The sequence below is a fragment of the Coregonus lavaretus genome (assembly GCF_964263955.1).
Source record: "Coregonus lavaretus genome assembly, chromosome: 3".
Taxonomy (NCBI): Eukaryota; Metazoa; Chordata; class Actinopteri; order Salmoniformes; family Salmonidae; genus Coregonus; species Coregonus lavaretus.
In genome coordinates, this window is record NC_139990.1 from 64,636,223 (window position 1) to 64,651,099 (window position 14,877).

Here is a 14,877-nt window from a genome sequence, read left to right on the forward strand (position 1 = left end):
GTTAATATTATGGAGTGCATGTATTGTCAGTATTGTCCCAGGTGGTGAGGGTAAGCAACAACACATCCGCCAAGCTGACCCTCAAACTCTTTTGACTCATCACATACACAGCTGCTACTGCTTATTATCTATCCTGTTCTCTAGTCACTTTACCCCTACCTAGATTTACATATATCTCAATTACCTCCTAGTACCCCTGGACAATTCAGTGGAGGCTGGTGAGGGGAAAACGGCTCATAATAATGGCTGGAACGGATAAAATGGAATGGCATCAAACACCTGGAAACCATGTGTTTGATGTATTTGATACCATTCCACTGATTCCGCTCCAGTCATTACCCCGAGCCCGTTCACCCCAATTAAGGTGCCACCAACTTCCTGTGCTGCACATCGACACCTTACTGGGTTTTTTATTTTACCTTTATTTAACCAGGTAAGCCAGTTGAGAACAAGTTCTCATTTACAACTGCGACCTGGCCAAGATAAAGCAAAGCAGTGCGATAAAAACAACACAGAGTTGGTACCCCGTGTATATAGCCAAGTTATCTTTACTCATGGTGTATTTATTCCTCGTGTTATTATTTTTAAATTTTTCGCTCTGCATTGTTGGCCCTTAAGTAAGAATTTCACTATTAGTCTACACCTGTTTTTTACAAAGCATGAGACAAATAAAATGTGATTAAAATATTTTTTTCGATGATTTCACCTGTGACCTTATTTTGAAGCTGATGCATTATTAAATTAGCTGATATGAAATCAGAAGATGATCCCTCGCCCATCATGGATGCAAATGCTCATTGTATTAGGCTACTTTGAGATTGAAAGATACCCCTCTTCTCTCTTTCTGTTTCTCTCTCTCACACACACACATAGGCCTACACACACAGTTGTCTTATAGTTATATCCATCTACCTGATTGTGTAAAGACTTACTTAGTTTAAAAGTCATAGCTATGAATATCCCTAGTACAGTAGCCTATGTGCTCTGTGTGGAGTACAATTCGAATTTTATGAACATTCTTGTTAGAGACTTTTTCTCTGGTAATCGCTAGGGGACTCTAGTGCAGGCCTGCTCTAGTGTTTGAGTTTTGAAGGGTGTATGACTGTGATTAGTCGCCGGCGCCACTGTGTGCCGCTCAGGATGTTGCAGCAGCAGGCTCTCACTGGCAACGGGCCCTCTAACGGCCGGGGCCTTGGCCTGAGCTCTCACCCCAGTATGCACCCACTAAACTCGGTTCATCCATCTTCCCACCACCGCTCCGACGGAGACCCGGGCCACGAAGGCGCAGAAAATGGACATGAAAGCCGCAGAGACATTGGTGACATATTGCAACAAATCATGACCATCACCGACCAAAGTTTGGACGAAGCGCAAGCAAAGTTAGTCATCATTTTTACTAACTTATTCAGATTTAGTTACACCTTGCTGCAAAGTGGCTCAATGCCCAAGAGTTAGCTAAAGTTTTCAGAAGTTTAAAAAAATAAAATAACTTTGAAGTGTTTTACTTAGCAAGCTAGGTAGCCAACGTTGCTAGCTACCTAACTGGCTTTGTTTCATGATACGTTGTTTATTAACTGGTTATTACTTCTTCCCCTGGCCTATTTACACGCCTTTTGTTGTGAAATTTATAAAACCGATTTTTTTTTGTGGCTAACTCGGAAGAGGGTGAATTCTTGCTAAGCTAAAACTTGCCAGTTGGTTAGCTAGCTAGCTATGCTCTAATGCTTTATTGTTAGCCTGGTAACTAGCTAATAATGTGTTACTACTAACGCGATGGCCGGTTAGATTTACATGTATATGAATAGCAAGATATTATAAACTGACTGTGGCCATAATCTTGACATTATCCATTTCATGTTACATTTGTTCTACGAATAAAATGTTAACATATTAGCTACATATTGTAGCTGCTGCTAGCTATAGCATTGTCTGGCTAACGTTAGCATAGCAGACTGCAGTGAACTCCACGTCCAAATGTCACGAACAACAGAGCCGATGTTTGTTGTTGTCGTGAATGTCATCTAGCTAAAGTTAGCTAGCTATATCAAGCGTGTGTAAGCAGGCAGCTAGCTAACTAAACAAATAATTGTCCGTTTTGTTGGTGCCAATTGCTCGTTGCTAAATAGCTAGCTAGATAAACTAGATAGCTAGCTAATAATAACAATCATATTTTTTTCAATCGTCAGAAAACACGCATTGAATTGCCATCGAATGAAACCAGCTTTGTTCAGCGTCTTATGCGAGATCAAAGAGAAAACAGGTAAGTTAATTTTAACTAATTGAAACCCTTTGTTTGATTTCAACGTGTAGCTAATTCGTTTAAAAGTTTCTGACCATCTGTGATGAAAACAGAGGAAGATGTTGGCTCCATCACAATAATGAGTTGTGCATGATCCACGCAGTTAAGTTAGATGAAAATTCTCTAACTATTTAACCTTTTCAACAAATATGTATTATGTATGATGACTTTCCTCATTTTGCCGCAAGATGAGCCTTCCTTTATTTGTTTAGTCCACATAGCGCTTCTCCAAGTCTACCTCAGAGGGAGAATATTTGAATTCAAAAAATATATATAAAAGCAACATGTAAAGTGTTGGTCCCATGTTTCACGAGCTGAAATAAAATATCCCAGATATGTTCCATATGCACATTTCTCTCAAATGTTGTGCACAAATTTGTTTACGTAGCTGTTAGTGAGCATTTCTCCTTTGCCAAGAAAATCAATCCACCTGACATGTGTGGCGTATCAAAAAGCTGATTAAACAGCATGATCATTACACAGGTGCACCTTGTGCTGAGGACAATAAAAGGCCACTCTAAAATGTGCAGTTATGTCACACAACACTTTGCCACAGATGTCTGAAGTTTTGAGGGAGCATCCAACTGGCATGCTGACTGCAGGAATGTCCACCAGAGCTGTTGCCAGATAAATTAAAGTTATTTATTTTTTTACATTTTAGTCATTTAGCAGACGCTCTTATCCAGAGCGACTTACAGTTAGTGCATAATTTTTTTTTCTTCGTACTGGTCCCCCGTGGGAAACGAACCCACAACCCTGGCATTGCAAACGCCATGCTCTACCAACTGAGCTACACGGGACTACCATAATTTCTCTACCATAAGCTGCCTCCAACGCCGTTTTAGAGAAGGCTGGTTTTAGAGAATTTGGCAGTACGTCCAACCAGGCTCACAAAAGCAGACCATGTGTAACCATACCAGCCCAGGACCTCCAGATCCGGCTTCTTCACCTGCAGGATCGTCTGAGAACAGCCACCCGGACAGCTGATGAAACTGCGGGAATTCACAACCAAAGAATTTCTGCACAAACTGTCAAAACTGTCTCAGGGAAGCTCATCTGCATGCTCGTCGTCCTCACCAGGGTCTTGACCTGACTGCAGTTCGGTGTCGTAACCGACTTCAGTGGGCAAATGCTCACCTTCGATGGCCACTGGCATGCTGGAGAAGTGTGCTCTTCACGGATGAATCCCGGTTTCAACTGTACCGGGCAGATGGCAGACGTGTGTATGGCGTCGTGTGGGCGAGCGGTTTGCTGATGTCAAAGTTGTGAACAGAGCGCCCTATGGTGGTGGTGGGGTTATGGTATGGGCAGGCATAAGCTACGGACAATGAACACAATTGCATTTTATCGATGGGAATTTGAATGCACAGAGATACCGTGACGAGATCCTGAGGCCCATTGTCGTGCCATTCATCCGCCGCCATCATCTCATGTTTCAGCATGATAATGCACGGCCCCATGTCGCAAGGATCTGTACACAATTCCTGGAAGCTGAAAATGTCCTAGTTCTTCCATGGCCTGCACAATGTCACCCATTGAGCATGTTTGGGATGCTCTGGATCGACGTGTACGACAGTGTGTTCCAGTTCCCGCCAATATCCAGCAACTTCGCACAGCCATTGAAGAGGAGTGGGAAAACATTCCAGAGGCCACAATAAACAGCCCGATCAACTCTATGCAAAGGAGATGTGTCGAGCTGCATGAGGCAAATGGTGGTCACACCAGATACTGACTGGTTTTCTGATCCAAGCCCCTACTTTTTTTTTAAGGTATCTGTGACCAACAGATGCATATCTGTTTTCCCAGTCATGTGAAATCCATAGATTAGGGCCTAATTTATTTATTTCAATTGACTGATTTCCTTATATGAACTGTAACTCAGTAAAATCTTTGAAATTGTTGCATGTTGCGTTTATATTTTTGTTCAGTGTAATAGGAGACATTGTAACTCTTAATTTACCATGAATCAGATTGACAGACATCTCTTGTTGCAGGCCTATCAATGCGAAATGCTCAGGAGGAAGAATCACAGGACCCACAGCTGGTGCGATTGGACAACATGCTGCTGGCGGAGGGTGTGGCTGGGCCGGAGAAAGGTGGTGGGGCGGCAGCAGCGGTGTCCGCAGCCACCAGCTCCGGAGGGATGTCGCCAGACAGCTCACTGGAGCACTCAGACTACAAAAGCAAGTTGAGCCAGATTCGCAACATCTATCACACTGAGATGGAGAAATATGACCAGGTACTTTTCTAGTTATTTTTTTCTTAAAACAGTAGGGCAGTCCCACTCCTTTTGTATTGTTTTTTGCTTTATTGAAAAGATAGTAAAGTGTTGGAAAGACAGGGAAGATGGAGGGAGGGTGAGTCAAAGAGCAGTGGGCCGATTCGAACTCATATCGACTCTGGCATACATGTGTGCCGGGGTCAGTCGCTGTACTTGATTTGAAGTGGAGGGACTTGACACTTTGCACATACTGAAAATGACACCCTTTAGCGAAGTAAACCAAAATGAGGTGATGTTATAATTTAGGTGAGATAGTTGAAGGTGAACATAAATGACAGACGTCAACAGTATGGGCCCGCTATTGACTTCCATCCATATCTGTCTCCAATCCCCCCTCTCTCTCTGTGTCTCCTGTAGGCCTGTAGTGAGTTCACTACCCACGTGATGAACCTGCTGAGGGAGCAGTCGCGTACACGGCCCGTGTCCCCGCGGGAGATCGAGCGCATGGTGGCCATCATCCACCGCAAGTTCAGCTCCATCCAGACACAACTCAAGCAGAGCACCTGTGAGGCCGTCATGATCCTGAGGTCCCGCTTCCTCGACGCCAGGTCAGTGTATAACACTGTTATTGGGGTGACACAACACCTGTCAAAACTTGCCATGACAGTGAATGACAATTCATATACAGGTAGCATTTTTATGAAAAATAAAACATTCCATAAATGAACAGTGGTTCATGGTCATACCACTCATATGTACAGTACATAATCATGTTATTATGGTGCAGGTTGTGAATGACTGTTGTGTGTCAATATCAGTTGTTACTGTAGTTGTGAAATGTACACTTCTGCCTGGGTTGTATGCCCACTCTCAACACACTCACCTTTGTGTTGTCAGGCGTAAGAGACGTAACTTCAGCAAGCAGGCGACGGAAGTCCTGAACGAGTATTTCTACTCCCATCTCTCCAACCCCTACCCCAGTGAAGAGGCCAAAGAAGAACTAGCCAAACAGTGTAGCATCACTGTCTCTCAGGTAACCTTTCTTCATATACTGTATGTCTCTCTCTTTCTGTCCTTACTATTAGCTCACCAATTGATACGTCCATATACAGTTGACTCCATTGACCAACCTCTTACTGGCTCTTTACCTGAACAGGTGTGCAACTGGTTTGGCAACAAGAGAATCCGCTACAAGAAGAACATTGGGAAGTTCCAAGAGGAGGCCAACATCTATGCCATGAAGACGGCCATCGTGGCGACACAGAACGAGGACTCTCCACACACACCCAACTCAACAGGTAAGAGCTGAGGAAAGGAAGCCAGGCCTAGTGATACACACGGTTTTGAGTTTATGGTTCAATTGGTAATAGAAATGGATGGGTTGTTAGTGTTTTTGTGTTACAGAGCAGCAAGGGGAACTGCCCCTCTACCTTCAGACTTTGCTCAAACCCTACCTCCAACCTGCTCTGCCACCTCTGGTCTCTTGACCCTCCCACTCATCCCATTCAAAGCTCTTCTCTGTCCTGTGCAACCCTCCCCCCCAACCTACCTCTACAAAGAGTACCTTGATTAATCCTACAGCACCCCCCCCCCCCAACACTAACAGCCTTGCCTTCTTTGGACTAACACTCACGCTACTACCACTGACTTTGGTGATTACTTTATTGAGGAAAAATTACTATGACTACATGTAGGCTAATTAAATCATTATGGAGCGCAGCACAGACCAAGCTGTAACAGTTTAAACCCAACGCATGGCGCAATACCTGGCTGTGTCATCACACAGTTCCATAGTTATTGCTGGAAATAGAGGAGGATATAGCCTACTGTTGTACACTATTCTCCCTATTATAATTCTATATACACTCATCTTCCAACATTACCATGGGTTAAAGAACTGAATGTGGCAATTTTCAGAATGAATCAAACCACCTTTTTCTTTCTTTTGTGCGTAAAGGCTCTCCAAACCTGTTTTTTTTAATGATTCATAAATACTTTCCTAACCCTAAATAATCTACAAGATCAGATAATTTTTAAATCTACTAAATGGTGCTGAAACGGAGACAAATATGCATATATTTCTTTAATTGATCCCTAATATTCTATACCCGTTCGCTCAATATATTTTATTGAGTCTGTACACCATATTTAAAGGGATGGCTTAAAACCCTATTTAATGAAAACTCCACGAGAAAATCTGTTGGCCAGCAGGTGGGAGGGTTTTCAGCAGTTGAATTACATTTAATCAGAACCACGTCTGCCATGCCCGTTACGCGACTGAATAAGGTAAGTCTGAATACCAGCTACTGAGAAGTGCGTAGGAAAGGCGTGCGTAAGAAAGGTGTAATTTCCTAAGTGGGAATCGGGCCTTTTGTGCTGTCTTGCCAACTCCTTGCCCAGACAATAGAAGTCGGCTTTACAACACAAACAGATCTGGGACCAGGGTGATGTTGTAGGCGTAATAGCCCCTATTAAAGACGTCTCCCCTTTTGTTCCTCCACAGGATCGGGGGGCTTCTCTCTCACTGGACCAGACCTTTTCCTGGGAGTTCCGCCAATGAATGGAGAACAGCCTGTCTACATGGGAGCGCAAGTATGGAACTCTGTCATTCACTTCATGTTACATATCATCTTTATTTTAGCTCGTAGCTAATTGAGAGCACATTCTCATTCACAACAACAACCTTGGGGAAGAGTTGTATTGGAGTGGAGAGGGGTTAATGTAGGTCTACAAGTCACCACGTCTTTTTTGCCCCCTCTTTTTCTCTTTGGCAGACCAATGGGAACTGGCAAGGGCAAAACACGCCCCCCTCTGCCACTTCCCCGGGAAACGACCACTCTGGGGATTCTGACTGATGGTCCCGCCCCCTTTGCGTCGATGACATAGATGGAAATATTGACAACGGAAAAAGACTGAAAGAATGATATCACTCTTACTTGGCTGCAGTTTTTGTATGTCTTTTCTGTTTCTTACTGTCCGATGATACTGTTCATTATGTTTGTATGAGTTGAATGTGTGTGTGTGTGTGTGATGTTTAGTTGGGATCATGGGTTTCGTTTTCCACTACTTTATATGTTACTGTGGTATGTGGGCAGGGAGGCTTGGGAAATTGCATTACCATTGTTTTATTAGGCTATATTATTAATGCTGTTATTACAACTATTTTACGATTTTTGTTTAAAGCTCAGATATAGTTGCATTTAGAGGATGTGGGGGCAATAGAGAAAATCCAAAGATTTTGTTTGTTTTCTCTTTTCTACTGGGCTTGTGTGTGTGTGTTTGTCTATATCATGAATGAAGTGTGTGCTGGTTATATTAACGGTTTGAATGAATATATCAACAGTGCTGTCATTCTGTACAGTGAGTGAAAAACACCTTTATTCTCTACCTCTTTTACAATAAAGACTCTGTATTCACAGTCAGTTGGTCTGTCTTGATTGGTTGATATCAGCATAAGAGACAGGTCACCTCCTAATACGGCAGAAGAAGTAAAAATTGCACATTAATCATTCCATAGTTTATTGATTTAGATATTTAGAGTAAATTAAGTTACTCATTTATTGATTGAGTTTATATCCCGTCTGTCAATCTACTGTTATTTATGGGCAAGGGGCCTGTTACAGAAAATGTAAACAGTACATGATTGACATGATGGTATTTGGGGTCATTTCAGCATGATATCTCACAGCCCAGCCCTGTCCCTTACAAAGCTGTTTGGTTAGAGTCAGGCATGTGGTTATTTAGCTTCTCACTTCGGGCTTTCTGGTCTGTATTTTTAGAGCTTGCTGCCTCAATCTCTGTTGCCGCCCTGCTGGGGTTATCGCTACTATCGACTATTGATCTACGATCTGATTTGGTGGGAGCATCTGTAGGAGGGACTACGATCACTCTTTCTATGGGCTCATTGGCTATTTTCTCTGATAAGGCAACATAAGTCGGTTCGGGCTGGTGTGAACTGGAGCGACGCTGCAGTGCATTCTGGGTACAGGAGAAGGACCGCTGTCGAGGAGCAGGCTGGGGTAACAGGAAGTGCGGTGTCACTGCTCTCGGGACTTCCTGGGGCCTTTCACGATCTTCGTCCTCTGAGGTAACTTCCTGCAGAGTGCTGATTGGCCGTGGGGGACGCCCCATGATTCTTGGGGTGACCAATGCGGTCACTGATTGATTGAGCTGTGGCCGCCAGTTCTGAGGGGAAGGGCACTGCACTCTGCCCATTGACCAATCACTGTCAAAAGAAGAGGGAGATCATAAGCGTAAGCAGTGATGAATTTGCCTTATCATCAAGATTGGTAAATTGCTAAATGTTATTGTGAGTAGATGTGCCAAATGCCACAAGACCTTACCTTGGCGGAGGCGAGGACATATCCTGATGCCCTATGACACCAGAGAAGGAGGCACTTCTCCCAGGGAGCCCAGGGGAATTCATCCACTGGCTATAGAGCAAGGCACGCTCATCCCACAGCATATCATTGGCTTGCTCCATAGGAATAGGCCCTCTCTGAACCCTGTGAGCCAATAGGAGCTCCAGGACTTGATGATGCATTCCCTCTCGGGCAACATCCAGTGCCCGGCGTCCTCTGCGATCAGACAGATTCTGATTGGCCCCGTTCAGGAGCAGGAACCGGGCGGTGTCGTAGCAACCATGGAGGGCGGAGAGGAACAGAGCAGTCTCACCCTATCAGATAATGGGAGTGGTATATATCAGAGAATGGGAGTGTCGAAGCAATAATATGGGAGTAACCTAAAGTTTAACCATTCTACACAGATTTAACTGAATATAGTTCCTTCGAAGTTCATCTTCCTAAATCTTCATACTAGCATGTGAAGAATCATAAAAGCAGAGGCTTCTGCTGGCCTTGGTACCTTGTTGTCCTGTAGGTCCACTGCAGCACCGTAGCGAGTGAGGGTTCTTGTCAAGGAGAGGTGGTTAACTGAGCATGCCCAGTGGAGGGCTGATCTCCCTGAGAGAGAGAGTGCATTTCAAGTGGAGGAAGGTGAGTGAAAGAAGGTGGGAGTTCAGTACAGAAAGAGAGGGAGTAAGTCAGCCAGTGAACAAACATTATACAACAGAGTCAAGCCCAAAGGGTGAAAGACGAGGAAGAGGGTGATTTTGAAAGAGAGGAAATGGGAATGCAAATGATGGTGAGGGACCAGTGAATCAGCCCGAGAGGGAGAGAGAGAGAGATAGTGTGAGAGAGAGATAGAGGAAGAGAAAGAGAGAGAGAGAAGAGCAAGGGAGGTTAATATGGTACATCCACACTGCCTGGGCACTAGGGCACATTAACTTCTGTATCGGTTTGAGAGGAGGGCAGAAGGGGTGCTGTAGAGAGGAATGGAAGGGAAGAGTGGGAAGCCATGGAGGTTTTACCAGAACAGAAGAGAAGAGAAGGGACACAAAAAGGGACGTGACATGGGGAGGACCAGAGAGAGATGGGGTCAGTTACACTGGTTACTCAACCCCTCAAAGTAATACAATATAGTAATATGTATGTGAGGCAGTGTGTTTATAAGCTCGTTATTACACCTATGGACGCTACATAACATTTATGAGCATTTGTTCCATGCAATATAGATTTTTTAAATACATTTGCACAATAATCATCCCATGACACTCTACAGGGAAGTTGAGTTTACTTGGTTTATTTTACCGTTTAGCCTACATTTTGGTTAATAATATCATTGGGAAATTGGGAGAGTAAAGTAATACCAGTGTGGTCTGTGTTGTTGACCGGCACCCCAGCTCGTAGCAGCTCCAGGACCACACGGTCAAGCCCACTCCGGACCGCACGAATCAGGACCACTGACCCATCTGGACCACACCACTGAACCGAAGCAGACTGTCAACATAATGTTTGGTTTGGTCAAAATAGAATACTGTAAATAATAACCAGCTTAATCTACAATTTAAATAAACATATTGACATTTATGTGAATATTTATGGAACTCACTTGATTGGGTGTTCTGTGATGTGGAGACGGGACAGCATTTCTCTCCCATCCTCTTGGGGGAGCTAAAAGTGGAGCTGAAAGTCAATTTAGTTACATGCTTGTGCAAACCGTAAATTGTGACCAGTTAAAGGCTCTCCAAACCTGTTAATGTAAGGGAATAATTAATAATTTTACAAGCCTATTAATACAGTATGTTAACCATTATCAGGAGGTGATCTTACGTTGTATGGGTGTTTGTGGGTGGCTCGGAGTCGGAGGGCTGCGGTAGTGCTTCTGCTCTTGAGTTCGGTGGTCACAGATGGACCTGTTGATGTCCTCCATTGAACTCTGGGTAAAGTCAGTGTCACTTCCGATATCCAGGTCCTTTTTCAGGGGCCTGAAATCATACGTTATGCTGTGAATAGCAGTACTTTGTACATGGGATATGACTACAGTATCACTAATATTGTGTAAAATAGAGATAGTCCAACACAACAGTTTTACCTTACAGACATTGTAAATGACCCTAATGAAAACAACTGAAAGCCATACAACCCATTACAATGAAGCATACTGTTATCTGATCACAGCACTGTTGATTTGCTAGACTGAACATCCTCTAACTTCTCCCATAATCATTCATCTTCACTCACCGCAGTCGAATTGCATCCTCCCCCAGTGGCTCTCTGCGTCTTTTCTTCTCAGCCTCCTTTGCTTTCTTCTTCTTTATCCCGTTCCTGTCTTTCTCTCTCCCTGTCCTGCCCCTCTGCTCTCGGTGGGGTGTGTGCTGTGCCCATGCCTTGGCCACATGGTCTCCGCTGTCATTCTCAGTGACAGTGGATCTGTGCCTAACCCTCTCTCCTCCTCCTCCTCCTCCCTCCCTCTCCGCTCGTCGTCGTCTCACCCTTCTGATCACCAAGACAACCATCAAGACCAAAGCCAGTACCAGGCCCGTTGCCATGCCGATCACAGCCCATAGCCATGGAGGTGTTGCTCCTGTGCGGAGAAGGGGGGCAGAGATATTAGGTGGTACTCACATTTACACACACACACACACACACACACACACACAGTTTTACACACACACACACACACACAGTCTTACACACACACACACACACACACACACACACACACACACACACACACACACAGGATAACAGGATACATACCATTAGTTTCCTCTTTTTCCTCAACTGGGTCCTCCTCTCTCCCTCCTATTTCCTCCCCGACCCCTCTTACACTAATAAGGGCCTTTAATTCTGGGTGAGAGGGGACTGACGCACGAGTCGATGATGTAGCAGCCCGTAGGAAGTTAGCTGCTTCGATGGCGTACGGGAAACAGGTAGAGGGCAGACGGGAGCATGGCCTGTTATCCACTTGCAGGAATAGGAGAGAGCTGTTTAAGAGAGATGGGGAGATTGATGAGATGTTAACCAAAGGGACTAGGATAAGGTAAAAAATTTGGGGAAGCAAAATCGTCATCTCTTTATAGTTACCCATTTGAGTCATCCGAGGAAGCTTGAGCCAGCAGATTTTCGAGCTGCTGGGGATTAAATGTGAAGAGGTCCTTGTTGGGGTCAAGGGGCGCCGTGCCGCGCAATTTGAGAGGCGTCTGAAGGAGGGTGCTGAGGGCCCAGAGAAGGGAACTGTTGGAGAATGTGCCGTGTTGCAGGGGGACGCGGGTGTGCAGGAGCAGGGTGCCCTTAGCCCACAGAGGGTTGTGGTGCCTGTGACAGTCACTCCCGTCCCAGCCACAGGCGGCGCTTTCGCAGCCCTGGTCACAGTAAGAGTTGGCATAGTGGTCTCGGCAGTAGTGGATGTGGCCTGAACTGAGAGGGGGGATAGTTGGAGGGATGCAGAGAAAGCGTGAACCCCAGTTGAAAAATCTTGATGTATAAAAAAGGAAAGTGAGAGTGATAAAGAGTAAAGAGCAGGGTGCGTTTCATTCCAGGAAGATGTTCTCTCCCCTCTGCCCTTATTCACTCCCCTCACCATGAATATGAGACTACTGGGTAAGAGTAAGTCACCATATTGCTTTCACATATCCAGTCCTGTCAGATCCATGAAGGAGAGTGAACAAAGGGAAGAGGGGATGGAACATCTTCCTGGAATGAAATGTAGCCCAGATCTCCCTGCTGCTACAGTGTCTTACTTGCAGTGTCCTTTGTCCCTCAGACAGTCGAACCCGTCTCTCAGACACTCGGGCTCGGTGCACTCCTTATCACATGACCCATCTCCAAACTTGGCCTTACACTGTCTGGACGGACATAGGGCCCAGGGGTCACCACCGGGAGATGCTGCTGCTGATTAGGGAGGAATCACACACAGACACAGACACACACACACAAAGGTTAGATTCCAGCTTGACACTAATACACTAACTTAAACTGAATCACTTTGGATAGAAGCATCCATTAACTACAATACTGTATTACTGTATCACGCAAGAACCTGTGCTTTGACCTACATTTTCAAGCTGTGTATTGTGTAGGCCTATGTGTATCTATCACCACCAAGCATTCATTGTTAACAATGCTTGGTACCGTGCAGGCCATGCAGGCTATGAATGGTGTGTCCTTGGCATGAAGCATGAAACGGGAAATAGGAGGCCTGACACAAACAGGAAGTTTCCAAGAGAGGCGAATAGCAACAGGAAATGGAGTGGGCTGGGACTGGACGAAGGTCGGAGGTCGTCACCCTGGCGATGAGGAATGTAATGGAGTGGGACAATGGAGAGGCTTGGCAGGTGTGTGAGGGACAATTCAATCATAGCACAGGAGAACTGGGATTAGACATGATGTACTGTATAGCAGTGAACATTCAAGGAAATGCTGTACAATCTTTGACTGCTATGCAAGCAAAGTACTTTTTGGTTAGTCATAACTTTAAATCAGGGACACATTCAAGCAGCATCTTATAAAGTGATGATGAAAGGATGTGAGAGCAATATATGTCAAGTACGTCACAGTATTTTCTCCTAATGATATATCCTCAGAAATCGATATAACATAGAAGTGAGAACATCAATGTAAAACAAAGTCTGATTTGTTGCTGGACGAACCATGTAGGACTTCCTCTCTGTAGTCGATTACCTAGTAGAGACTCCACCTCACTCTCACAGGTATCTAACATCATATCAACAAGATAATAGCTGGAAGAGGGACTCACCTCGACACCACCTGCTCAAACCCAACAGAACAGCCGTCCACAGCACCAGCATCATTGGGCCAGGCAGGTCCCAGACAGGAGGATGGAGACAGGGCAGTAGACTACTCTCTCTCAGTATCCTCACAGCTGTACCAGCGCGGTTATTAGGTCCAATGCCTTGGTCCGGCTATGGCAGGTCCGGCAGGTCTGTACTCCGGCACTTTCACAGTGTTGTGGGGTATCTCTCTGGGTCTCTTCTGGAGAACTTGCTGTCTCACAGCGCTCCTGACCGCGTTCGCAATGGGACCGTGTGAACAGTTTATGTCTAAAGTGGTACACCCCAACCTCCAGTGCTGCTAACACCCACCTCCCTCTCTCTAATTATTTTTCAGAAGCACTGCGGATATGTGGACAACTTCCTGCCACTGTGTGGAAAAGAATAGGAACGGGATGTGTGTGTGTGTGTGTGTGTGTGTGAACTTTGTGTGAGTCTGCAGTCTGTTTTTCTACTGATTATAATGCCTCAAGATGTATGTAATCTGTCAAATTAACCAGGCCCTGTATTCATAAAGCGTCTCAGAATAGGACTGCCGATCTAGGTCCCACCTGTTCAGGCAATCATGTTCATTATGTTCAAAAAGGCTAAACTGATCATAAATCAGCACTCCTTCTCTGAGACACATTATGAATACAGGTCCAGGAGTAGGCCCTCACATTTCACTTTTTAAACTTCCCATGCAGGAGCATGCTCTCTGCATTTTAAAAAATCATAATCTTATCTACTGCAAATGACAAAGAAAACTCTTTCAAAATCTCAAAGAATAGATAATAACCTCCAGGAATGTGGTGGGTCTTAAAATAGACAGATATAGCTGCAGCACCGTATCTGTCTCAAATTAAATGATGGATCCAGGAACAGGAAACTAGGGGGTTCTACTTTCATCCTTAACCACAGGACTCATCAATTGTACCAAGAAACAGCCTCACAGTAGGTGGTACAACAAAGTTTTGTGCAGTTTCAAGTTTTGGGGGTTGGGAGGGGGGGGGGGGGGGGGGGGGGGGGGGGGGGGGGGGGGGGGGGGGATATATCCTGAGTGGCGCAGTGGTCTAAGTGCTAACTGTGCCACTAGAGATCCTGGTTCGAATCCAGGCTCTGTCGCAGCCGGCCGCGACCGGGAGACTCATGGGCGGCGCACAATTGGCCCAGCGTCGTTCAGGGTAGGGGAGGGAATGGCCGGCAGGGATGTAGCTCAGTTGATAGAGCATGGCGTTTGCAACG

General features: G+C 45.2%; 2 protein-coding genes across 2 annotated transcripts; one reads left to right on the forward strand and one right to left on the reverse strand.

Annotated features, from left to right (window-relative positions):
• Positions 1-853: 853 nt before the first annotated feature.
• LOC311126951 (pre-B-cell leukemia transcription factor 1-like) lies at positions 854-7,938 on the forward strand. The gene is made up of 8 exons (XM_084158675.1): positions 854-1,379; positions 2,187-2,260; positions 4,294-4,538; positions 4,938-5,128; positions 5,418-5,553; positions 5,677-5,818; positions 7,024-7,112; positions 7,295-7,938. Exons 1-8 carry the CDS (start codon positions 1,099-1,101, stop codon positions 7,373-7,375), a joined length of 1,239 nt encoding a protein of 412 aa, XP_084014801.1. The 5' UTR covers positions 854-1,098; the 3' UTR covers positions 7,376-7,938.
• Positions 7,939-8,022: 84 nt separating this feature from the next.
• On the reverse strand, positions 8,023-13,907 carry LOC311126944 (uncharacterized protein). Its single transcript, XM_084158667.1, has 11 exons — positions 13,620-13,907; positions 12,604-12,754; positions 11,948-12,280; positions 11,621-11,847; positions 11,102-11,444; positions 10,691-10,845; positions 10,470-10,531; positions 10,228-10,357; positions 9,384-9,481; positions 8,864-9,195; positions 8,023-8,745 (listed from the first exon to the last, which is right to left on the reverse strand). Exons 1-11 carry the CDS (start codon positions 13,672-13,674, stop codon positions 8,223-8,225), a joined length of 2,409 nt encoding a protein of 802 aa, XP_084014793.1. The 5' UTR covers positions 13,675-13,907; the 3' UTR covers positions 8,023-8,222.
• Positions 13,908-14,877: the final 970 nt, after the last annotated feature.

Excerpts from the sequence above, each read along its gene's own strand:
- LOC311126951 (XM_084158675.1), top strand. The coding sequence starts at position 1,099 with ATGACTGTGATTAGTCGCCGGCGCCACTGTGTGCCGCTCAGGATGTTG. Across the intron at positions 4,539-4,937 it reads AGATGGAGAAATATGACCAG|GCCTGTAGTGAGTTCACTAC; the intron begins GTACTTTTCTAG and ends TGTCTCCTGTAG. Across the intron at positions 5,554-5,676 it reads GTAGCATCACTGTCTCTCAG|GTGTGCAACTGGTTTGGCAA; the intron begins GTAACCTTTCTT and ends TTACCTGAACAG.
- LOC311126944 (XM_084158667.1), bottom strand. The coding sequence starts at position 13,674 with ATGATGCTGGTGCTGTGGACGGCTGTTCTGTTGGGTTTGAGCAGGTGG. Across the intron at positions 10,358-10,469 it reads ATCACAGAACACCCAATCAA|TCTGCTTCGGTTCAGTGGTG; the intron begins GTGAGTTCCATA and ends TTATGTTGACAG. Across the intron at positions 9,196-9,383 it reads TGGACCTACAGGACAACAAG|GGTGAGACTGCTCTGTTCCT; the intron begins GTACCAAGGCCA and ends ATTATCTGATAG.